The 26,004-nt window shown below is 48.4% G+C and overlaps 1 protein-coding gene across 10 annotated transcripts in view; it reads left to right on the top strand.

Annotated features, from left to right (window-relative positions):
- Positions 1-12,352: 12,352 nt before the first annotated feature.
- The window catches only part of slc5a6a (solute carrier family 5 member 6a), a 64,861-nt gene continuing 51,209 nt past the window's right edge, over positions 12,353-26,004 (top strand). Inside the window, exons 1-2 of one of the 10 annotated variants that reach the window (XM_072593650.1) lie at positions 12,353-12,434; positions 19,984-20,805. In XM_072593650.1, coding sequence (XP_072449751.1) covers positions 20,458-20,805 — 348 coding nt within the window. In that variant the 5' untranslated portion in view covers positions 12,353-12,434; positions 19,984-20,457. Of the gene's footprint in view, positions 17,027-17,073; positions 19,723-19,983; positions 20,806-26,004 lie in introns of those variants that run through there. The other 9 variants (XM_072593660.1, XM_072593640.1, XM_072593624.1 and 6 more) reach the window with 9 other exon arrangements.

Genomic DNA, 26,004 nt, shown 5'->3' with positions numbered 1-26,004 from the left:
CAACATGATTTCTTTCGTGATAATGATTGCTTCCATGTCCTCACCTACCTTGGTCTCTTTGTCAATTGCTGGCATGTTATTCATGTCCTCTGCTGTGAAGACTGACACAAAATACCTGTTCAATGCCTGGGCCATTTCCTCAAATCCCATAACTAAACGTCCCTTCTCATCCTGTAAAAGTAACAATGTTTACTTTAGCCATTCTTTTTCATTTTACATACTTATAGAAACTTTTGCTATTTGTGTTTATATTGCCAGGTAGTTTATTCTCATAATGTATCTTACTTTTCTTTATAGCTCTTTTTTGTAGTTTTCTGTTGACTGTTAAAGCTTTCCCAATCTTCTACTTTCCCGCTGATCTTGGCCACTTGGTATGCCTTCTCTTTCAACTTGATAGGCTCCCTTATTTCCTTAGATACCCAGAGCAGGTTATCACTTTTCCTATAGTCCTTTTTTTTTTTCACTGGTATATACTTTTACTGAGCACTGAAAAATTGTTTTGAAAATCTTCCACTGTTCGTCAACTGTCCCACCATAAAGTCTTTGCTTTCAGCTGCCACTTTGGCCAACTCCTCCCTCATCCTACTGTAGTCTCCCTTGTTTAAGCACAAGATGCTGGTATTGGATTTTATCTTCACAGTCTCCATCTGTACTCTAAATTCAACCATACTGTGATCGCTCCTTCCAAGAGGATACCAAACTGTAATGTTATTAATCATTCCTGTCTCATTACACAGAACCAGATCTAGGATAGCTTGCTCCTTGTTGGTTCCATTACATACTGTTCAAGAAAACTATTGTTGATACGTTCAATGAACACCTCCTGAGGAAGTGGTGGAGGCCGGTACAATAACTGCATTTAAAAGGCATCTGGATGGGTATATGAATACCCATGACTCTCCTGACTGTCCTGTTCAAACCAATCGACAAAAATAGCACTGTACATGTGTTTGGCAGAGTGATCTCCACCATCCTGTGAGACCATTTTGAGTTCCTCTCCTTGTTGCAGTCAATTACTGTTCTAATAAACTGCTGTTCCTGCTGAATTCCATAGTTTCATAGTAATAGGAGCAGGTGTAGGTCACTTGGCCCGTCAAGCCTGCTCCACCACTCATTAAGATCATGGCTGATCTATCCATCGTCTCAGCTCCTCCTACCTGCATGATCTCCATAACCCTTAACTCACCTGACATACAAAAAACCATCTAATGGTGTCTTGAATATTATTTAATGAAGCTGCCTCAACTCCTTCCTTGGGCAGAGAATTCCATCGATTCCACACACTACTCTCTGGAAAAAGCAATTACGAGTCATAGAGATGTACAGCATGGGAACAGACTTTTTGGTTCAATGCCGACCAGATATCCCAACCCAATCTAGTCCCACCTTCCAGCACTTGACCCATATCCATCTAAACCCTTCCTATTCATATACCCATCCAGATGCCTTTTAAATGCGGTTATTGTACCGACCTCCACCACTTCCTCTGGCAGCTCGTTCCAGACATATACCATTCTCTGCATGAAAAAGTTGCCCCTTAGGTCTCTTTTATATCTTTCCTCTCTCACCCTAAACCTATGCCCTCTAGTGCTGGACTCCCCCACCCTAGGGAAAAGACATCGATCATTCCAGGGAAAACAGCCCCAGCTATTCAGTCCCTTCCTTTAGATCAAATCCTCCAACCCTGGCAACAACATCCTTATAAATCTTTCCCGAATCCTTTCAACAGCCTGATGATAGGAAGGAGACAAGAATTGTATGCAACATTCCAACAGTGGCCTAACCAATGTCCTGTACAGCCACAACATGACCTCCCACTCCTGTACTCAGTACTCTGACCAATAAAGGAAAGCATACCAAACGCCTTCTTCACTATCCTATCTACCTGCGACTCTACTTCCAAGGACCTACGAACCGGCACTCCAAAGTCTCTTTGTTCAGCAACACTCCCTAGGACCTTACCATTAAGTGTATAAGTCCTGCTAAGATTTGCTTTCCCAAAATGCATCACCTCACATTTATCTTTGCTGACCACTACACTTCCAATTTTGGTGTCATCTGCAATCTTACGAACTATACCTCTTATGTTCACATCCAAATCATTTATATAAATGACGAAAAGTACTGGACCCAGCACCGGCCCTTGTGGCATACCATTGGTCACAGGCCTCCAGTCTGAAAAGCAATCCTCCATCACCACCCTGTGTCTTCTACCTTCGAGCCAGTTCTGTATACAGATGGCTAGTTCTCCCTGTATTTCATGAGATCTAACCTTGCTAACCAGTCTCCCATGGGGAACCTTGTCAAATGCCTTACTGAAGTCCATATAAATCAGGTCTGCCTTCATCAATCATAGAACATTACAATGCAGGCCCTTCAATCCTCAATGTTGCGCCGACCTGTGAAATCAATCTGAAGCCCATTTAACCCATGCTACTGCATTCTTGTCCGTAATGCCTATCCAATGACCATTTAAATGCCCTTAAAGTTGGCGAGTCTACTACTGTTGCAGGCAGTGCGATCCACGCCTCTATTACTGAGTAAAGAAACTCCTGACATCTGTCCTGTATCTATCACCCCTCAATTTAAAGCTATGTCCCCTCGTGCTAGCAATCATCATCCGAGGAAAAAGACTCTCACTGTCCACCCTCTCTAACCCGCTGATTATCTTGTATGTCTCAATTAAGTCACCTCTCAACCTACTTCTCTCGAATGAAAACAGCCTCAAGTCCCTCAGCCTTTCCTCGTAAGACTTCCCCTCCATACCAGGCAACACCCTAGTAAATCTCCTCTGAACCCTTTCAAAAGCTCCCACATCCTTCCTGTAATGCAGTGAGCAGAACAGTACGCAATACTCCAAGTGCGGCCGCAACAGAGTTTTGTACAGCTGCAGTGTGATCTCATAGCTCTGAAACTGAATCCCTCTACTAATAAAAGCCAACACACTGTATGCCTTCTTAACAACCCTAACAACCCGAGTGGCAACTTTCCGGGATCTGTGTGCATGGACACTGATATCTGTTCATCTACATTACCAAGAATCTTACCATTAGCCCAGAACTCTTTATTCCTGTTGCTCCACATTTCCACATTAAACTCTATTTGCCACCTCTCAGCCCAGCTCTGCAGCTTATCCATGTCCCTCTGTAACCCATAAGATTCTTCGGCACTATCCACAACTCTACCGACCTTAGTGTCATTGCAAATTTACTAACCCATTCTTCTGCACCTGCATTCAGGTTATTAATAAAAAATGACGAACAGCAGTGGCCCCAAAACAGATCCTTGCAGTGCACCACTAATAGCAATTGAACTCCAGGAAGAACATTTCCTATCAACCACCACCCTCTGTCTTCATTCAGCTAACCAATTTCTGACCCAAACTGCTAAATCACCCTCAAACCCAAGCCTCCATATTTTGTGTAATAGCCTACCATGGGGAACCTTATCAAACACCTTATTGAAATCCGTATACACCACATTAACCGCTTTACCTTTATCCACCTAGTTGGTCACCTTTCCAAAGAAATCTTCTTTGTTATTTCTTCAAAAGACTCAATCAAGTTCGTCAGACATGATTTTCCACACACAAAGCCATGCTGACTATCCCTAAACAGTCTTTGCCTTTCCAAATAAATGTAAATCCTGTCCCTCAGGATTTCTTCCAACAACTTTCCAAAGTTTCCACATCCTTTCTATAATGCAGTGACCAGAACTGTACACAATACTCCAAGTGCAGCCACACCAGACACCACTGATGTCAGCTGAAAAGTTTCAGGGTCTGGAGTCCACATGGGATCAGTTGGTTCTTTAAGGACCGCAATTTCCCCTCCCACATGGTTGATGATGCCCTCCAGCGTATCTCATCCACTTCCCGCACCTCTGCCCTCGAACCCTACCCTCCAACTGCAACAAGGACTGAAATTCCTTGTTCCTCACCTTCCACCCCAACAACCTCCGCCATTTCCGCCACCTACAAACGGACCCCACCACCAGGGATATATTTTTCTCCCCACCCCTAACCACTTTCTGCAAAGACAGTTCCCTCTACGACAGCCTGGTCAGGTCCACGCCCCCCAACAACCCACCCTCCCCTCCAAGCACCTTGCCCTGCCACCGCAGGAATTGCAAAACCTGCACCCACACCTCCTCCTTCATCTCCATCCAAGGCCCCAAAGGAGCCTTCCACATCCATCAAAGTTCCACTTGTACTTCCACACGTCATTTACTGTATCTGTTGCTCCCGATGTGGTCTCCTTTATATTGGGGAGACCAGACGCCTTCTCGCAGAGCGCTTCAGAAAACATCTCTGGCACACCTGCACCAACCAGCCCCACTGACCCGTGGCCAAACACTTCAACTCCCTCTCCCACTCCGCCAAGTACATGCAGGTCTGGGCCTCCTCCATCGCCACTCCCTAACCACCTGACACCTGGAGGAAGAACACCTCACCTTCCGCCTCAGGACCCTGCAACTCCATGGTATCAATGTGGATTTCACCAGTTTCCTCATTTCCCCTCCCCCCCACCTTATCCCAGTTCCAACCTTACAACTCAGCATCACCCTCATGACCTGGCCATCTTCCTTCCAACCTATCCGCATCACCTTCCCCTCCCCTCCGACTTATCACCATTAGCCCCACCTCCATCCACTCACCACACTCTCAGCTACCTTCCCCATAGTCCCACACCCCTCCCATTTATCTCTCCACCCCCAAGGCTCCCAGCCTCATTGCTGATGGAAGGCTTTTGCTCGAAACAACAATTTTCCTGCTCCTTGGATGCTGCCTGACCTGCTGTGCTTTTCCAGCACCACACTCGACCACTGACGTCAGGCTCACCGGTCTATAATTCCCTGGTTTTCCTTACCACCATTCTTAAATAGTGGCACCACGTTAGCCAACCTCCAGTCTTCCAGCACCTCATCTGTGATCATCGATGATAGAAATGTCTCAGCAAGGGGCCTAGCAACGACTTCTCTAGCTTCTCACAGTATTCTAGGGTAGACCTGATCAGGTCCTGGGGATTCATCCACTTTTATGCATTTCAAGGCAATCATCACCTCCTCCTGTGTAAGATGGACATTTTTCAAGATGTCACCATCTATTAGAATTAGAATTTCTACAGTGTGGAAACAGGCTCTTTGACCCTGCAAGTCCGCACTGACCCATTGAAGAGTAACCTACCTAGACTCATTGTTCTATTACTTCATAATCTCCCCTGACTAATGCACCTAACCTATAAATCCCTGAACATGAAGGGCAATTCAGCACAGCCAATTCACCTGACCTGCACATCTTTGGATTGTGGGAGGAAACTGGAGTAACCGGAGGAAGCTCACGCAGACACAGGGAGAACGTGCAAACTCCATACAGACAGTTGTCTGAGGCCTGAATTGAACCTGGGTCCCCGGCGCTGAGAGGCACTGTGCTACCCCAATCTACTTCCATACCTTCCATATCTTCCAAGTCCTCTTCCACAATAAACACTGATGCAAAATTCTCATTTAGTATCTCCCGCATCTCCTGCGGCTCCACACATAGGCTGCCTTACTGATCTTTGAGTGGCCCTAACTCTCCCAGTTCCTCCTCATGTCTTTCCTAAATCTACTCCCCCTAATCTTGAGGCCATGACCCCTAATCCAAACCTTACCCACCAGCAAAAACAACTTGCCTGCTTCGATCTTATCTACCCCTCTCATAATTTTTCTAAGTTTCCCAACACCTTCAGAGTGCCCTTGCCTCAGAGACTGGGGTCACTCCTATAGAGTCATACCTGACACAATGGAAGATGATTGTGGTTGTTAAAGGTCAGACATCTCAATTCCTGGACATCTTTGTAGGAGATCCTTAGTGTACAATCCTAAGCCCAACCCCCATCTTCAGCTGCTTCATCAATGAAATATTCTCCATCATAAGGCTGGAGTGGGTGTGTTCACTGATCATTGCACATTGTTCAGCACCATTTGTGACTCCACAGAAACTTGAGTTAGTCCATATGAAAAACAAAGGGTCACTATTATTTAAATGATATATTGGAAAATGTGATCATGCAAAGGACACTTGGCACTCAGGCTCTGACCCTCACCAAAGGCCTTACCCTCATCAACTGCCCCTCACCCTCAGGCCACGCCTCTCACCCCCAGGGCAAACCCCTCAGCCAATAAGACATGCTCCTTACACTCAGGACACACCCTCAACCTGAGGATCCATCACTCACTCTTAGTCCACGCCCCACACCCTCAGGACACACCCCTTATACCTAGACCACTCCCCTCATCCTCAGGATGGCCCTCTCCCATACACAGCGCTCCTCACTTCCCATTCACGCACAGGCCACACCCGTCACCCTCAGCAGGCGCACTGCAACAATAGGCCCCGCCCCTCACCACTTCGACACCCCCTCAATGATAGGCCCCGCCCCTCAGTCTGAAAAGGGCTTTTGCCCGAAACGCCGATTTTCCTGCCCCTCGGATGCTGTCTGACCTGTTGTGCTTTTCCAGCACCACTCTAATCTAAACAGAGCCCTCTCCACTGGCCCAGTCCCTAACCTCAGAACACAGTCTTCACGCAAATGTTAGAAATCACACAACACCAGGTTATAGTCAAACAGGTTTAATTGGAAGCACTAGCTTTCGGAGTGACGCTCCTTCATCAGGTGATTGTGGAGGGTTCAATCCTAACACACAGAATTTACAGCAAAAATTTACAGTGTGATGTAACTGAAATTATACATTGAAAAAGTGATTGTCTATTAAGCCTTTCATCTGTTAGAATACCGTGATAGTTTCACTTCTTTCATGTGTAAATCACAAAACCTTTTTTTAAAAAGTTGCATTCTCGGGTTAGCTGTTAACCTGATAATATGTTAGAGAATATGTTGAAGGTGTTGGCCCCCCTGTGTTCTGTGTCATAGAGAGGTACAGCATGGAAACAGACCCTTCGATCCAACTAGTCCATGCCGACCAGATATCCCAAACCAATCTAGTCCCACCTGCCAGCACCTGTCTATGCCATGATGTTTAGATTGAATCTAATCTAAAAAGTGAGATAATGGAGTTCTGCATGAATGCATGCAGTTTTTGAGCAAAGTACAATGTAACTCTGCAAGTACAAATTCACCCCACAAAATATGTGTGCGCATGTGGGTCTTTGTCTGTTTGTCTGTCTGGGTTGGGGATTGTGAGCATGAAAAAGCGTATGTGTGTGTGTAGTGAGTGCAGAGGGTCTTAAGTCTGTGAGGGAGTGCATGTGAGAGTGTGGGAGTGTGTGTGTCTGTGTGCGCGTTTGCGTGTGTGTGTGTGTGTGTGTGTGTGTGTGTGTGTGTGTGTGTGTGTGTGTGTGTGTGTGTGTGTGTAGTGCAAAGCCCACCCTGGAACCACAGTAGACATCATTATCATTGTGGGGAAGTCTATTACCAACTTATCGGACCGCACCCTTCGACCGGAAGAGATTGAAGTCCTGAGTAGGAGTCTCAACTTCTGCCCCACCACCAAAATGGACCCGTTGGTTCTGGCAGCAGACACGGAGGAGTTCATCTGACGAATGAGACTCCGGGAATTCTTTCAAGGTGCCAGCAGTGATCCCACTGATGAACTGGAACAGTCATCACAGGGATCTGTAGAGGAGCGACCAAAGAAGGTGCCAACTTGGACCCCACCGGAGGGCCGCTGCCCTGGGCTTGACATGTATATTCAAACCGTCAGGAAATATATAAATGCCAGATTAATCAGCCGTACCCACAAGGTAGAGCAAAACATCACCTATTCACAACGCAATGCCAACCAGGCTCTCAAAACCAATCACAACATTGTCATCAAACCAGCAGATAAAGGAGGAGTATTGTCATTCAAAATAGAACAGATTACTGCAAGGAAGTGTACCGACAACTGAACAACCAGGAACACTACAGGAAACTACCAGCTGATCCGACCAAAGAACACACCCGTGAATTAAACACACTGATCAAAACTTTGGATCGAGTCCTTCAGAGTTCCCTACTCGCCTTCATCCCACATACTTCTCGTATAGGCAACTTCTACTGCCTTCCGAAGATACAAAAAGCCAACACACCAGGACGTCTATCATGTCGGGCAATGGGACCCTATGTAAGAATCTCTCTGGCTATGTGGAAGGCATCTTGAAACCTATTGTACAAGGAATCTCCAGCTTCTGTCGTGACACTACGGATTTCTTACAGAAACTCAGCACCAGTCGATCCGGGAACATTCCTCCTCACAATGGACGTTTCCGCACTCAACAGTACTCAACACCAACAACTGCCAATCTCCAAACACTATCCTACAACTCATCTGCTTTATCCTTGATCACAACGTCTTCACTTTTGACATCCAGACACATGGAACAGCCATGGGGACCAAATTTGCACCTCAACATGCCAACATTTTTATGCACAGGTTCAAATAAGACTTCTTCTCTATGCAGGATCTCCAACCAACATTATACACTAGGTTCATTGACAACATTTTCTTCCTCTGGACCCATGGCGAGGAGTCACTGATAAAACTACACAAGTTTCATCCCACCATCAAACTCACCATGGACTACCCTCGACTATCTGTCTCATTCTTGGACAGGTGCGTCTCCATCAAGGATGGGCGCCTCAGCACCACACTCTACCGCAAACCCACAGACAACCTCACAATGCTACACTTCTCCAGCTTCTACCCAAAACATATTAAAACAGCCATCCCCTATGGACAAGCCCAACGCATACACCGGATCTATTCACATGAGGAGAAATGTGACGGACATCTGGAAGTACTCAGGGATGCCCTCACAAGAACGGGATACGATGCTCAACTCATCAACTGCCAGTTCCGACGTGCCACAGCAAGGAACTGTAATGACCTCCTCAGGAGACAGATACGGGCTGCAACCGACAGAGTACCCTTTGTTGTTCAGTATTTCCCAGGAGCTGAAAAACTACGCCATGTTCTTCGTGACCTGCAACACATTATCCATGAGGATGAGCACCTCACCAGGACCATCCCCACACCTCCACTACTTGCCTTTAGGCAACCGCCAAACCTCAAACAGATCGTTGTTCGTAGCAAGCTGCCCGACTCTCAGGACAACTCCATACAACCCTGTCACGATAGGCACTGCAAGAAGTGTCAGAGTGTGGACATAGATACCACCATTACTCGTGGGGACACCTCCCACCTTGTACATGGCAGGTACTCACGTGACTCAGCCAACGTTGGCTAGCTTACACGTTGCAAGCAAGGATGCCCAGAAGTGTGGTACATTGGGGAAACAGAGCAAAGGCTACGACAAAATATAAAGGAGGATAGTAAAAGCTTTTTTAGGTAAGTGAAAGGCAAACAAATGGTTAAGACTAAAATTGGTCCCTTGAAGACAGAAACAGGGGAATATATTACGGGGAACAAAGAAATGGCAGAAGAATTGAATTGCTACTTCAGATCTGTGTTCACTGGGGAAGACACAAGCAATCTCCTTGAGGTAACAGTGGCTGAAGGACCTGAACTGAAGAGAATTTATATTTGCCAGGAATTGGTGTTGGAGAGACTGTCAGGTCTGAAGGTTGATAAGTCCCCAGGGCCTGATGGTCTACATCCCAGGGTACAGAAGGAGGTGGCTCGAGAAATCGTGAATGCGTTGGTGATTATTTTCCAGAGTTCGATAAATTTGGGATCAGTTCCTGCAGATTGGAGGGTGGCTAATGTTGTACCACTTTTTAAGAAAGGTGGGAGAGAGAAAACAGGAAATTATAGACCAGTTAGTCTGACCTCAGTGGTGGGAAAGATGCTGGAGTCTATTATAAAGGATGAAATTACGACACATCTGGATAGTAGTAACAGGATAGGTCAGAGTCAGCATGGATTTATGAAGGGGAAATCATGCTTGACTAATCTTCTGGAATCTTTTGAGGATGTAACTCTGAAGATGGACAAGGGAGATCCAGTAGGTGTAGTGTACCTGGACTTTCAGAAAGCTTTTGATAAAGTCCCACATAGGAGGTTAGTGAGCAAAGTTAGGGTGCATGGTATTGGGGGCAAAGTACTAACTTGGATTGAAAGTTGGTTGGCTGATAGGAAACAAAGAGTAGTGATAAACAGCTCCATTTCGGAATGGTAGGCAGTGACCAGTGGGGTACCGCGGGGATCAATACTGGGACCACAGCTTTCTTTAATATATATTAATGATATAGAAGATGGTCTTAGTAATAACATTAGCAAATTTGCTGATGGTACAAAGCTGGGTGGCAGGGTGAAATGTGATGAGGATGTTAGGAGATTACAGGGTGACCTGGACAGGTTAGGTGAGTGGTCAGATGCATGGCAGACACAGTTTAATATGGATAAATGTATGGTTATCCACTTTGGTGGCAAGAACAGGAAGGCAGATTACTACCTCAATGGAATCAATTTAGGTAAAGGGGCAGTACAGAGTGATCTGTGTGTTCTTGTACACCAGTCAATGAAGGTAGTGGAGAAGGCTAGTAGCATGCTGGCCTTCATAACAAGAAGAATTGAGTATAGAAGCAAAGAGGCTCTTCTGCAGCTGTACAGGGCCCTGGTGAGACTACACCTGGAGTATTGTGTGCAGTTCTGGTCTCCAAATTTGAGGAATGACATTCTGGCTATTGAGGGAGTGCAGTGTAGGTTCACGAGGTCAATTCCTGGAATGGCGGGACTACCTTACGCTGATAGACTGGAGCAACTGGGCTTGTATACCCTTGAGTTTAGAAGATTGAGAGGGGATCTGATTGAGACATAGGATTATTAAAAGATTGGATACTCTGGTAGCAGGAAACATGTTTCCGCTGACGGGTGAGTGCCGAACCAGAGGACACAGCTTAAAAATACAGGGTTGACCATTTAGGACAGAGATGAGGAGAAACTTCTTCACCCAGAGAGTGGTGGCTGTGTGGAATGCTCTGCCCCAGAGGGCAGTGGAGGCCCAGTCTCTGGATTCATTTAAGAAAGAGTTGGATAGAGCTCTCAAGGATCGTGGAATCAAGGGTTATGGAGATAAGGCAGGAACAGGATACTGATTAACGATGATCAGCCATGATCATATTGAATGGTGGTGCAGGCTCGAAGGGCAGAATGGCCTACTCCTGCACCTATTGTCTACTGACAACGGGTGAATGGACATCGCACAACAATCAACAGTTGGGGAACACTTCAGTGGTCCAGGACATTCGACTTCGGACCTTCAGGTGACCATCCTCCAAGGCGGACTTTGGGACAAGCAGCAGCGAAAAGTGACCGAGCAGAGGCTGATAGCTGTGTTGGGTACCCATAGGGAGGGCCTCAACCGGGACCTTGGGTTCATGTCACGTTACAGGTGACCATCATTGCACTATACACACACACACAGACACCCACCCTTACAGACACCTACACTCATAAATGCACTCCCTCACAGACTTAAGACACTCTGCACTCACTACACACACTTTCTCTCACTCACAACCCCCAACCCAGACAGACACACACACACACACAGACAAAGACCCACATGCACACATATATTTTGTGGGGTGAATTTGTAATTGCAGGGTTACATTGTACTTTGCTCCAAAACTGCATGAATTCATGTAATACTCCGTTATCTCACTTTTTAGATTAGGTTCAATCTAAACATCATGGCATAGACTGGAACTGGCAGGTGGGACGAGATTGGGTCAGCATGGATGGGTTGGACCGAAGGGTCTGTTTCTGTGCTGTACATCTCTATGACAGAGAACACAGGGGGCTAACACCTTCAACATATTGTCTAGCTATCACCATCGTTAACAGCTAACCTGAGAATGCAACTTTTTTAAAAAACAGTTTTGTGATTTACACATGAAAGAAGTGAAACTATCACTGTATTCTAACAGATGAAAGGCTTAACAATCAATTTTTCAATGTATAATTTCAGTTATATCACACTGCAAATGTTTGCTATAAATTCTGTGTGTTAGGATTGAACCCTCCACAATCACCTGATGAAGGAGCAACGCTCCGAATTAAACCTGTTGGGCTATAACCTGGTGTTGAGTGACTTTTAACTTTGTACAGCCCCAGTCCAACACCGACATCTCCCACTCACACAAATTGCCCGCCGTTCGGCCTCAGCAATTGACGTTACGCATCGTCCCGGCCCCTCAGGCACAGGCCGACACTGAGAGGGAGCGCGCATGCTCAATCCGGGTCATTTAACGGACGTCCTCCGCCCACTGCCACAGCGCCGCCATGATTGTGCGGGGCGGTCTGCGCACCACGTGGTGGCCGCCATGTTTCTGCGGGGCGACCACCCCATCCTACCGTGCTCTCCGATTGGCCAGCGGTCAGAGGCTGCAGGTGCGTGCCATTGGGCGCGAGGCACCGCATCGCTTCGGAGACGGAGAGGAAGGCGAGGGTCAGTGAGTGGACACCGAGAGAGAGAAACCCGAGGGTCAGTGAGTGGACACCGAGAGAGAGAGACGCGAGGGTCAGTGAGTGGACACCGAGAGAGAGAGACCCGAGGGTCAGTGAGTGGACACCGAGAGAGAGAGAGAGAGAGAGAGAAACCCGAGGGTCAGTGAGTGGACACCGAGAGAGAGAGACCCGAGGGTCAGTGAGTGGACACCGAGAGAGAGAGAGAGAGAGAGAGAAACCCGAGGGTCAGTGAGTGGACACCGAGAGAGAGAGAGAGAGAGAGAGAAACCCGAGGGTCAGTGAGTGGACACCGAGAGAGAGAGAGAGAGAGAAACCCGAGGGTCAGTGAGTGGACACCGAGAGAGAGAGAGAGAGAGAAACCCGAGGGTCAGTGAGTGGACACCGAGAGAGAGAGAGAGAGAGAAACCCGAGGGTCAGTGAGTGGACACCGAGAGAGAGAGAGAGAGAGAAACCCGAGGGTCAGTGAGTGGACACCGAGAGAGAGAGAGAGAGAAACCCGAGGGTCAGTGAGTGGACACCGAGAGAGAGAAACCCGAGGGTCAGTGAGTGGACACCGAGAGAGAGAGAGAGAGAGAGACCCGAGGGTCAGTGAGTGGACACCGAGAGAGAGAGACCCGAGGGTCAGTGAGTGGACACCGAGAGAGGGGGAGACCCGAGGGTCAGTGAGTGGACACCGAGAGAGAGAGAGAAACCCGAGGGTCAGTGAGTGGACACCGAGAGAGGGGGAGACCCGAGGGTCAGTGAGTGGACACCGAGAGAGAGAGAGAAACCCGAGGGTCAGTGAGTGGACACCGAGAGAGAGAGAGAAACCCGAGGGTCAGTGAGTGGACACCGAGAGAGGGGGAGACCCGAGGGTCAGTGAGTGGACACCGAGAGAGAGAGAGAAACCCGAGGGTCAGTGAGTGGACACCGAGAGAGAGAGAGAGAGAGAGACGCGAGGGTCGGTGAGTGGACACCGAGAGAGAGAGACCCGAGGGTCAGTGAGTGGACACCGAGAGAGAGAGAGAGAGAGACGCGAGGGTCAGTGAGTGGACACCGAGAGAGAGAGACCCGAGGGTCAGTGAGTGGACACCGAGAGAGAGAGAGACCCGAGGGTCAGTGAGTGGACACCGAGAGAGAGAGAGAGAGAGACGCGAGGGTCAGTGAGTGGACACCGAGAGAGAGAGACCCGAGGGTCAGTGAGTGGACACCGAGAGAGAGAGAGACGCGAGGGTCAGTGAGTGGACACCGAGAGAGAGAGACGCGAGGGTCAGTGAGTGGACACCGAGAGAGAGAGACCCGAGGGTCAGTGAGTGGACACCGAGAGAGAGAGAGAGAGAGACGCGAGGGTCAGTGAGTGGACACCGAGAGAGAGAGACCCGAGGGTCAGTGAGTGGACACCGAGAGAGAGAGAAACCCGAGGGTCAGTGAGTGGACACCGGGAGAGAGAGAGAGAAACCCGAGGGTCAGTGAGTGGACACCGAGAGAGAGAGAGAGACCCGAGGGTCAGTGAGTGGACACCGAGAGAGAAAGACCCGAGGGTCAGTGAGTGGACACCGAGAGAGAGAGAGAAACCCGAGGGTCAGTGAGTGGACGCCGAGAGAGAGAGAGAGACCCGAGGGTCAGTGAGTGGACACCGAGAGAGAGAGAGAGAGAGAGACCCGAGGGTCAGTGAGTGGACACCGAGAGAGAGAGAGAAACCCGAGGGTCAGTGAGTGGACACCGAGAGAGAGGAACCCGAGGGTCAGTGAGTGGACACTGAAAGAGAGGGAGAGAGAGAAATCCTAGGGTCAGTGAGTGGACACCGAAAGGGAGAGAGAGAAGCCAGAGGGTCAGTGAGTGGACACCAAGAGATGGAGGAACCCGAGGGTCAGTGAGTGGACAGACAGAGAGAGAGATTCCCAAGGGTCAGTGAGTGGACACGGAAAGAGGGACGGAGAGAGAGAGAGAGACTTGAGGGACAGTGAATGGACACCGAGAGAGAGGGGGAGACCCGAGGGTCAGTGAGTGGACACCAAGAGAGAGAGACCCGAGGGTCAGTGAGTTGACACCGAGAGAGAGAGAGACCCGAGGGTCAGTGAGTGGACACCGAGAGAGAGGGGGAGACCCGAGGGTCAGTGAGTGGACACCGAGAGAGAGAGACCCGAGGGTCAGTGAGTGGACACCGAGAGAGAGAGAGAGAGAGAGAGACGCGAGGGTCAGTGAGTGGACACCGAGAGAGAGAGACCCGAGGGTCAGTGAGTGGACACCGAGAGAGAGAGAGAGAGACGCGAGGGTCAGTGAGTGGACACCGAGAGAGAGGGAGGAACCCGAGGGTCAGTGAGTGGACACCGAGAGAGAGAGAGAGAGACGCGAGGGTCAGTGAGTGGACACCGAGAGAGAGAGAGAGAGAGACGCGAGGGTCAGTGAGTGGACACCGAGAGAGAGAGAGAGACGCGAGGGTCAGTGAGTGGACACCGAGAGAGAGGGAGGAACCCGAGGGTCAGTGAGTGGACACCGAGAGAGAGAGACCCGAGGGTCAGTGAGTGGACACCGAGAGAGAGAGAGAGAGACCCGAGGGTCAGTGAGTGGACACCGAGAGAGAGAGACCCGAGGGTCAGTGAGTGGACACCGAGAGAGAGAGACCCGAGGGTCAGTGAGTGGACACCGAGAGAGACCCGAGGGTAAGTGAGTGGACACCGAGAGAGAGAGACCCGAGGGTCAGTGAGTGGACACCGAGAGAGAGAGACCCGAGGGTCAGTGAGTGGACACCGAGAGAGAGAGAGAGACCCGAGGGTCAGTGAGTGGACACCGAGAGAGAGAGAGAGTCCCGAGGGTCAGTGAGTGGACACCGAGAGGGGGAGACCCGAGGGTCAGTGAGTGGACACCGAGAGAGAGAGAGAGACGCGAGGGTCAGTGAGTGGACACCGAGAGAGAGAGACCCGAGGGTCAGTGAGTGGACACAGAGAGAGAGAGAGAGACGCGAGGGTCAGTGAGTGGACACCGAGAGAGGGGGAGACCCGAGGGTCAGTGAGTGGACGCCGAGAGAGAGGAACCCGAGGGTCAGTGAGTGGACACTGAAAGAGAGAGAGAGAGAGAAATCCTAGGGTCAGTGAGTGGACACCGAAAGGGAGAGAGAGAAGCCAGAGGGTCAGTGAGTGGACACCGAGAGAGGGGGAGACCCGAGGGTCAGTGAGTGGACACCGAGAGAGGGGGAGACCCGAGGGTCAGTGAGTGGACACCGAGAGGGGGAGACCCGAGGGTCAGTGAGTGGACACCGAGAGAGAGAGAGAGACGCGAGGGTCAATGAGTGGACACCGAGAGAGAGAGACCCGAGGGTCAGTGAGTGGACACCGAGAGAGAGAGAGAGACGCGAGGGTCAGTGAGTGGACACCGAGAGAGGGGGAGACCCGAGGGTCAGTGAGTGGACGCCGAGAGAGAGGAACCCGAGGGTCAGTGAGTGGACACTGAAAGAGAGAGAGAGAGAGAAATCCTAGGGTCAGTGAGTGGACACCGAAAGGGAGAGAAAGAAGCCAGAGGGTCAGTGAGTGGACACCGAGAGAGGGGGAGACCCGAGGGTCAGTGAGTGGACATCGAGAGAGAGAGAGAAACCCGAGGGACAGTGAGTGGACACCGAGAGAGAGAGAGAAACCCGAGGGTCAGTGAGTGGACACCGAGAGAGAGAGACCCGAGGGTCAGTGAGTGGACACCGAGAGAGAGAGAGAAACCCGAGGGTCAGTGAGTGGACACCGAGAGAGAGAAACCCGAGGGTCAGTGAGTGGACACCGAGAGAGAGAGAGAAACCCGAGGGTCAGTGAGTGGACACCGAGAGAGAGAGAGACCCAAGGGTCAGTGAGTGGACACCGAGAGAGAGAGAGAGACCCGAGGGTCAGTGAGTGGACACCGAGAGAGAGAGACCCGAGGGTCAGTGAGTGGACACCGAGAGAGAGAGACCCGAGGGTCAGTGAGTGGACGCCGAGAGAGAGGAACCCGAGGGTCAGTGAGTGGACACCGAGAGAGAGGAACCCGAGGGACAGTGAGTGGACACCGAGAGAGAGAGAGAGAGACCCGAGGGTCAGTGAGTGGACACCGAGAGAGAGAGACCCGAGGGTCAGTGAGTGGACACCGAGAGAGAGAGAGAAACCCGAGGGTCAGTGAGTGGACACCGAGAGAGAGAGAGAAACCCGAGGGTCAGTGAGTGGACACCGAGAGAGAGAGACCCGAGGGTCAGTGAGTGGACACCGAGAGAGAGAGAGAAACCCGAGGGTCAGTGAGTGGACACCGAGAGAGAGAGATCCGAGGGTCAGTGAGTGGACACCGAGAGAGAGAAACCTGAGGGTCAGTGAGTGGACACCGAGAGAGAGAGAGAAACCCGAGGGTCAGTGAGTGGACACCGAGAGAGAGAGAGAGAGACCCGAGGGTCAGTGAGTGGACACCGAGAGAGAGAGAGAGAGACCCGAGGGTCAGTGAGTGGGCACCGAGAGAGAGAAACCCGAGGGTCAGTGAGTGGACACTGAGAGAGAGAGAGAGAGACCCGAGGGTCAGTGAGTGGACACCGAGAGAGAGAAACCCGAGGGTCAGTGAGTGGACACCGAGAGAGAGAGAGAGAGACCCGAGGGTCAGTGAGTGGACACCGAGAGAGAGGGACCCGAGGGTAAGTGAGTGGACGCCGAGAGAGAGGAACCCGAGGGTCAGTGAGTGGACACTGAGAGAGAGAGAGAGAGAGAGAGAAATCCTAGGGTCAGTGAGTGGACACCGAAAGGGAGAGAGAGAAGCCAGAGGGTCAGTGAGTGGACACCGAGAGAGGGGGAGACCCGAGGGTCAGTGAGTGGACATCGAGAGAGAGAGAGAAACCCGAGGGTCAGTGAGTGGACACCGAGAGAGAGAGAGAGAGAGAGACCCGAGGGTCAGTGAGTGGACACCGAGAGAGAGAAACCCGAGGGTCAGTGAGTGGACACTGAGAGAGAGAGACCCGAGGGTCAGTGAGTGGACACCGAAAGGGAGAGAGAGAAGCCAGAGGGTCAGTGAGTGGACACCAAGAGATGGAGGAACCCGAGGGTCAGTGAGTGGACACCGAGAGAGAAACCCAAGGGTCAGTGAGTGGTCAGACAGAGAGAGAGATTCCCAAGGGTCAGTGAGTGGACACGGAAAGAGGGACGGAGAGAGAGAGAGAGAGAGACCTGAGGGTTAGTGAGTGGACAGATAGGCACAGAGAGAGAGAAAGAGAGACCTGACTGTCAGTGAGTGGACCCCAAAAGAGAGAGAGTGGTCTGCGTGGTCTGAGGTTTAGTGACTGGGCACTGACTCGCAGGAGATTTGAGGGTTGGTGACTGGATCCTGTGTGCAAGCAAGAGCAGTGAGGCCATTGGAGAGCACGGTTCACAGTGTCCCAGACCTGACCCTACTAGGGAGGGAGTAAGCAAGCTCCCAATGTGATCATACTGAGCCTGAGGGAGTTAAATTGCCCCTGTTGGAGGCTCCATCCTGGTCTGAGGGGTATATGGGTATCACTGACATTTTTGAAGGCTCTGCCATGGATTGTGGGTGAGGGGCACAATGACCTTGTCCAAGGCTTGGCTTACCCTTTAAGGGCATTTTGTCTTCTGAGAGTTATGCACCTTAGGAACACACTGTGTGGTGGTAGAGGTGTGATCATTGAATATTTTCGAGGCAGAGTAGGTAAATGCTTATTCAGCGGGGGAGTCAAAAGTTCTCGGGGATTGAAATGTACAAAATAGGAGCATTCATCCCTTTGAGGCTGCTTTGCAATTCCATATGGTCCTGGTTAATCATCCAACTCAGTCCATTTTCCTGCTTTCCCCCCACACCCTTTGATCCCTTTACCCAGAAGGACTATATTTTTTTGAAACGATGGGTAAATAAGAATGTGGAATGCAAAACTTAAACAGATCAGCCATGATATTGAATGACCGAGTAGGTTTGATGGGCCAGGTGGTTAAATTCTGTTTTGTATTTTTGGAAAGAGAAAGAGATTGGAAATGGGGAGGGAAACGGGAACAGAGACAGAAAGGATGCAACAGAGTGATGGAGTGGAGGATGGAGGGTGAGATTGGTGGATGGAGTGAGGAAGAAGGAAGGATAGTGTGGAAGGGGGAGGGGCAGAGTATGGTAGTGAGGGAATGAAGGGAGGGACAAATGGAGCTGGAGGGAGAGGGGACAGAATAGGTGAGGGAAAAGAGAGGGACAGAGATTGTAAGGGAGAGACTGAGTACACATGGAGACCGAGGAGGAAGGGGATGGGTGAGAGGGTTTGATGTGAAGGAGAAGGGGCATGAGTTTGGAAAGAGACAGGTAGATATACGTGGGGAGGGAGAAATGAATATGTTTCTGTTGAGCAGACCATCAAGAACATTTGAAATGTGACTAACCACCAGCGAGAAACAGATCACACTGAAGTCTGATGCAGGACACATATCTCAGTCGAACAGTAGTTAACAAGAATATAATGGAGACAGATGGTCAGGTGAAAAGAGAGACAGAAATCCATAACCTTAGCAGCATATCATCAGAGTCACATACTCTCAATCTCTACAGTGCTGCTAGGCTCTGAACTGTAACGGTCAGAATGACTGCCAGAAAGCCAAGGGAGTCACTAGTAAATCAAACAAGGAGAAGGTTGCTCTGGGAGTGGTGAAACTAGTTATTGCAGGAAGTAGTTGAGGGAAATAGCAAAGGTGCTTTAAAGAGGAAGTTTGAATAACATAATAGAGAAAGGAACACACAAGGAAATATTGATAGGGTGGAATGCATAAACACCCATATATATTTGGGCTGAATGGCCTGTTACTGTACTGTTTCAATTAAATGTGGCCGACACTCATGATAGGAACTTAGGAACTGCCCATATCCCTCCGGTTCAACGTCCATCCCAGTAACATCAGACAGCAGTAATTCTCTTCATTCTCTCATGGGATGTGGGTGTCTCTGGCAAGACTTTGGCGTGGGTAATCAATTTACTCACAGCAAGATCCCAGGACATGAGAATAATCTGTTGCAGCGATGCATGTTGAAAGATGAACATTGGCCACTACACTGAAGAGAACTCTCCTGCTCTCCTTCAAAATGCTGCAATGGGATCTTAAATCGCTCATCAAAAGATGGTATGGCAGTGCAGGATTCCCTTATGACTCCACTGGAGTCTCAACCCTTTATTTTGGGGGCATTTCAACTCTGAGGTGGGTCTTGGACTCTCCACCTTCTGAGTACTACCCACTGAGCCTTGCTGGCACCTTTATAGTTTGTAATTGCTGATGTAAAAAAATCAGAGCTGACAATGATGGGTGCAGGCTCCCTTTCACCCAGTGTCTTGAGGATTGGTTCCTTGTCAAGGTAAGCTAAGAAACTGAAAAGCAGAAACATTAATCGAAATGTGCTAAAATTAGCTTTCACTTCAAGAAGGTTAACTTCTTGCCAGGATTACAAGCTGCTTTAATTCTGCTTAAACTCACTGAAGCTTTGCACTGTCCTGCTGACTTATGTACACAGTAATTTAACAAACTGCTGTGCTGTTCTTAAACAACTGATGTGACAAAGATTATAGAAATGTATGCTTTGTCTGTGAGAGTTTAAATGTTCCTTCTCTTCCTATAGGCTGGATAGAATGTTCCCTCCCCTTCATTTGGTTTATCTTCTAACCAGACTTGGACAGCGTGTTCTCTTCAACTGTTGGCTGTTCCACCTGGCTAAAACCCGATGATCTCTGCTCCGCGTATCCATGAGACGTTGTATTTGCACAGACATTCTGGTGGGTCTTTAATGAAAGGAATGACCAGAGAGAGGCGGCAATCAAACTGACCAGGACACACACGGTTGAGGGAGAGGAGTCTGGCTGTGCCACTTTCACTGAGCCCTGCATTAGATCAGTTGCCTGTGCACACTAATGACCCCTTGGCATCATAATGAGAATGACACGGACCTTGCTGTGATGCTCTAAGTTGCCCTCATTCCCCCGTCTGTCTGAACTGAGTGGTGATTCTCTCCCTGGGGAGGCTGTGACAACGTGGAGGGTTTGTGCGAGGAACAAGGCATTGTGCTGCACACCTCCCCACCCCGCCCCCAGTGAGAATGGCCACTTCAACTGTAATGCGATTTACTGTGGCTGACTATGTCATTTTTGCTCTCCTCCTGATCTTCTCCTCGGTCATTGGCCTCTTCTATGCACTGAGTGGTGGTCGGCAGCGGACGACGCAGGAGTTCCTGTTGGCGGGACGTAGCATGACCTTCTTGCCAGTTGCACTCTCCCTGCTTGCCTCCTTCCAGTCAGCCGTTGCCATCCTGGGTGTGCCAGCTGAGATCTACATGTTCGGCACTGAGTACTGGTTCCTGGGCTGCTCCTACTTCCTTGGGCTTCTCATTCCCGCTCACATCTTTGTCCCCATGTTCTACCGGCTGAAGATCACCAGTACCTATGAGGTAAGTGAAAAAACAGAAAGCGAGGGATTGGAGCAAGACATTACAAGGAGGAGACCAGAATCCCTCCACCTGCCTTGTGGAGAGAACCTGGGATTGTTTTTATCAGGTGGCTATGGGGATGGGAGGTAGTGGGCATAGTGGTCATATCACAGGATTAGCAATCCACAACCCAGGGTAATATCTGGGAACATGGGTTTGAATCCCACCAAAGCAGATCGTGAAATTTGAATTTGATACAAAATCTGGAATTTAAAAATTGCCCTAATCGTAATCATGTAACCACTGTGAATTGTTGGATAAACCGATCTGGCCCACAAATATCCTTCAGGGAAAGTAAGTCTGTCTTTCCCAGTCTGGTTTACGTGTGACTGCAGAACCGTAGCAAAGTGATTAACTCTTAACTGTCCTCTGGGCAAATCGAGGTGGGCAATAAGTGCCCACTTCCCAGGATCAAATAAAAAAAATTAATTGGGGTCTTCAAGACTATCAGTTTTCATCAGGGAAACGGTTTCCAGTGGCAGGAGAATTGGTGAGCAGAAGGCTCAGATTTATCAGAGGGAACAGCTCGTTTGACAAAGAGTGGTTGTGTTCTGGAGTGTACTGCTTGAAAGAAAAGTGGGAGCAGATGCAGGCAGAACCTGTGAAAGGAAATGGGTGAAATATTAGAGAGAGGAAGTTGTGGGATGAGTAAATGAAGTAGCTGAGGAGCCAGATCAACTGGTTAGTTTTCAAAGAGCTGTCACAAGTAGGGTGAGCCAGCTGGCCTCCCCCCAGCCGTGCTTCTAAGATTCTATAAACTGGAATGATTACAACCTATCGGGCAAGATGGAACTGTGGTTTGCTTCACTTGGAGAGAAGATGGCAAGGTGGCTGAAACGTTCTCTTCAGTGCTCTGGAAGGGTACCCACTGAGAACAGGCTGTTCCAATTTGTGGGGAAGTTGGAAAATTGAGGTCAGACATTAGAGTAGCCACTGAAATGCCTTTACCCAAAAAATGGCTAGAATGTTAAACTCACTACCACAGGGAGTGGCTGAGGTGAATGATGTCAGCTTAGGAGGAGGCGCACTTAGAGCATTAACCTTGGTATAGACTCGTTGGACACAATATACTGTACATTGTCGATTTACGGACCCCTTCTGGAAAGGACTGCAACTTTCCTTTAAGTACAGGATGGTTCAGTTGTTGACCAGTTGCAGTCGCTATTAGCTGTTTTAGACTCTGTTTTAGACGCTTGCATGGATTGTTTTGGCTATCACTTTACACGTTGCAGGCTTCCTAAATGTGCATGATAATAAGTGTTCACCTCTAGTCAGTACCACAAGGAAATACCATTTTCCTATTGATCGCACCAGCACTCCGTGCTTTTAGTCTGATCATTCTTAACAAGTGCATGCAGAGGTTGAAATACAAAATAGAAACAGAACATGTTTTGGTTTTGAAATGTTAACTACTTCTGTCTTCACACAGGCTGAAGATTCTCAGTATTTTATTTCAGATTAACATCTGCAGTGTTTTACATTTGTTGGGTGAAGTTCATTTGGTTAGTGGTTATGGCACAGGAGGAGATAATTTTGCCTGTCAAGGCCATGTCTATGTGCAGCAATTCAATTCACTCTCCGCTCAATCTGCGTAGCCCTGCAAGTTTATTTCCTTCAAGTGCCCAGGCAATTTCATCTTGAAATCACTTCTCATCTCTGGTTCCACCACCCTTATAGGTCAAAGCCATTGCTGTTTACTGCATTAAAAAAAGATTCCGTATAATTATTCCCCTTACCTTTTGCCGACAACTGTAAACCTGTACCCTGGTCCTCGTATACTCAGCTGATGGGAACAGCTTTTCACTGTCTGCCTTATCTAAACCTGTCGACCTATGAACACATTACTGGCAAGTGCAAGCTTACAGATCAAAGGCACTTATGGATTTTTAGTATTTTTAATCGACCTGTCCCCAGATGTTATGACACACCACTGGAGTGGGTAGTTCTTGAATCCAGACCTCCTAGCTCAGGTGTAGGGACAATACCACAGTATCACGAGACCTTGTTACATGTTTTTGTTTCTTTTATATCGCTGGAAGTATTATCACAAATGACAGAACAGCATATTTCCCTCCACCATCCTATCATTCGAGGTGTTTTTCATCTGTTAACCATCACCACTAAACCACCCACGTTCCAGTTGATTAACTTATATGTAAAGCCTGCTAATTTATTTAGGACTGAGATTCTTGCTGAGTAGGGAAATCAAGAATTCTGGCAAAAGGACACAAGTGGCCATGAGGAATTTGGATCAGCCATAATGCTATTGAATACTTCTTTTCCTATTTCTTATGGTCTTATGTCAAGGCAATAATGTCGAAGGTAGAAGAGCAGGAGGGAATTAAATCCAAATGGAGTCAGAGGAAAGATAGCCTGTGTGGTTCCCACCTTTCTCCAAAAGTACCGAGGGTATTGGTGTACAAAGCCTGCTCCCTGTCCAGCAACATCTGAGCAGAAACATAGCTGTGGGCGAGGGACAGTCAATAGGCAAGCATGACCCTCTCCATGGCCCCCTGCCTGGACCTGTTATTGGTCAATATTCCAGGCCCAAGGTTCACTCACATGATGAGGTCCTCTGACTTGCCCACACCTCTCCATTCTGGATAACCAAAGGTCAGGAGTGTAGGGCAACCAAAAGTTCAGCAAATTATTTCTCAAATGATTCAATAAGTTGTTACCACTTTTTGTAACACATAATGCCATCAACTACACCTGGATTCCCAATTGGTCAAGTTCCTAGTCCCCGCTGATCCCAGTTAAATTGAAGTAGTGGGTGGGGCAGAGAAATGATAAAAAGCAGTCAAGATTCTATCCCTTACTTTGCCCTTGATTCCTGTCCTGTTAGTATTTGTGGCGATTGGTGTGCTAATCACTAAGTTTTAATTCAGGGCATCTCCCTTACCCCCTCACTGCTCTCCCCTTTTCTCTCAGAAAATTAACTTCTACAACTCTCGTCTAAATCCACAAAATGACAAGAGTTGGATGAGAATTTTTTTTCAAGCTAGTTTTGAGCTGGAATTAACTGAGAGATGTTAGAAGCAGATTAAGTAATCAAAGGAGAATTGGATAAACCCTTGGAGGAAGTTGCATGCAAATTAGGGAGGCAGTGATAGTGTTGTCACTCGACCAGTAATCCAGAGCTCCAGGCTAGTGCCTTGGTAACAGGGGTTCAAATCCAAACTTGAACTCAATTTTAAAAAACTGGAATTGAAAATGATCTAATGGTGACCATATATTGTTGATTGTCATAAAAATGAAAACTTCCCTGTTCTTACCTACCATTCAGTTGTATTATTTTGCTACAAAGTCCGATAAAAGGAATGAAATTGGATAGTTCACTCAGCATCGACCAAGGTACCAGAAATAGCAATGGTAACCACAGCCCTGTGGATTCTGCAAAGTCGTTCTGGGCCTTGTACTAAAATTGGGAAGGCTTTCCCACAAACTAATCAAAGAATAGGTTGATATAGTCAGACTGTTGGGATCATCCCTTACACACACAATCTCAGACATCACCATCATGATCCTGTCCCATTGGTAGGAGAGACCCACCAGCGATGACAGCATACTAGTGTAAAGTCAGGAGGTACTTGCCCTTAAGATCCTTCTGAAGTCTCATTAAGTCCAAACATGGGTAAGGATGCCACCTGCTGATTGCCACGTCACAGCATACCCTTCCCACAGTTTCCAAGGTCTGTTACCATGAGCAACTTGATAGCACCAACATGGACTGAGATGGGTGAGACACCATCAAGAGGGAAAAACTTGCGTGGTCTTGTTCTTACTTGTTTACCTATTGCAGATGCATCTGTCCATAACAGCATAGATAGGAATTACCATCGCATAGTCCTTGTTGAAACAAAGTCACGTCTTCAAATTGATGATACCCACCAAGGTGCTAATTGGAACTGAGCTTACCATTCTCAACCAGGCAACGACAAGTTGATATGGCCATCAGTAACAGCAGAATAGTATTCACCCACATTCTGTACGTTCATGCCTTGTTATATAACCCAATCTACAGTTGTCACCTTGCCAGGAGATCAAAGTGGTTCAATGCAGAGTGCAAAGTCGTATGACACCAGGTTATAGTGTAAGAGGTTTATTTGAAATCACAGGCTTTCGGAGCGTTGCTCCTTTGTCAGGTGAAGTGGAGGGAAATGACGGGGAGATAATGGTAAAATAATCCCATGTAATTAAGAGCATCAACAGATAAATACAAATAGAGTGAGTGGACTGTTGACAGGCTGAATAACAAGTGAACTTTTGTAATTATCTGTCTGCCTTAATCAGTTCATAGATCGTGCCTTCAAATGTTCAACTGTTGACACTTTTGATACCTGCACTGACTTGTGACACTCCACTCACTGTTTGTTTGTATTTATCTGTTGACACTCTTAATTACCTGGAATTATCTAGCTGTTATCTCTCTGTATATTCCATGCCTGTGTACTTCTGTCCACTTCACCTAAAGAAGGAGCAGATAAACCTGTTAGACTCTCATCTGGTGTTGTGTAACTTCTGACTTGGTCCACCCCAGGCTGACACTGTCACCTCCACATAACGAAGAGTGAAGGAGAGAATGCCAGGGGTAGTACAAGTACACTTTAAAATAAAGGTGAAAGTGGGTACTGCAGATGCTGCCGATCAGAGTCAAGATTAGAGTGGTGCTGAGAAAGCACAGCGGGTCAGGCAGCATCTGAGGAGCAGGAAATCGACATTGCTTTAAAATAAAGGTGTCAACATGACTAATATAGAGGACTATGCACATGCCTGACAGGTGAGGTAGCATGCATTTGATGGGCTAAGTGATTCCACAAACAACGGATCAGATTTAAACTCAACGGTAATGCCACATCTGGTCGTGACTGGTGGTAGATAGTTAACTCGCTGGAGGAGGTAGTGGCACCATATGAAGGGCTTTTGCCCGAAATGTCGATTTCGCTGCTCCTTGGATGCTGCCTGAACTGCTGTGCTCTTCCAGCACCACAATCCAGAATCTGGTTTCCAGCATCTGCAGTTATTGTTTTTACCTTGCACCACAGATATTACCATCCTTGGAAGAGCCCAGCACTTAGTGCAAACAGCAAGGCTGTGGCAGTTGCATCCATCTTCTGCCAGAAATGGCAAGTGGATGATTCTTCTCTGCTTCCACCTGGG

The sequence above is a fragment of the Chiloscyllium punctatum genome, chromosome 2, assembly GCF_047496795.1.
Source record: "Chiloscyllium punctatum isolate Juve2018m chromosome 2, sChiPun1.3, whole genome shotgun sequence".
In the NCBI taxonomy this organism is placed as follows: Eukaryota; Metazoa; Chordata; class Chondrichthyes; order Orectolobiformes; family Hemiscylliidae; genus Chiloscyllium; species Chiloscyllium punctatum.
This window is presented reverse-complemented; position numbering and strand designations above follow the sequence as displayed.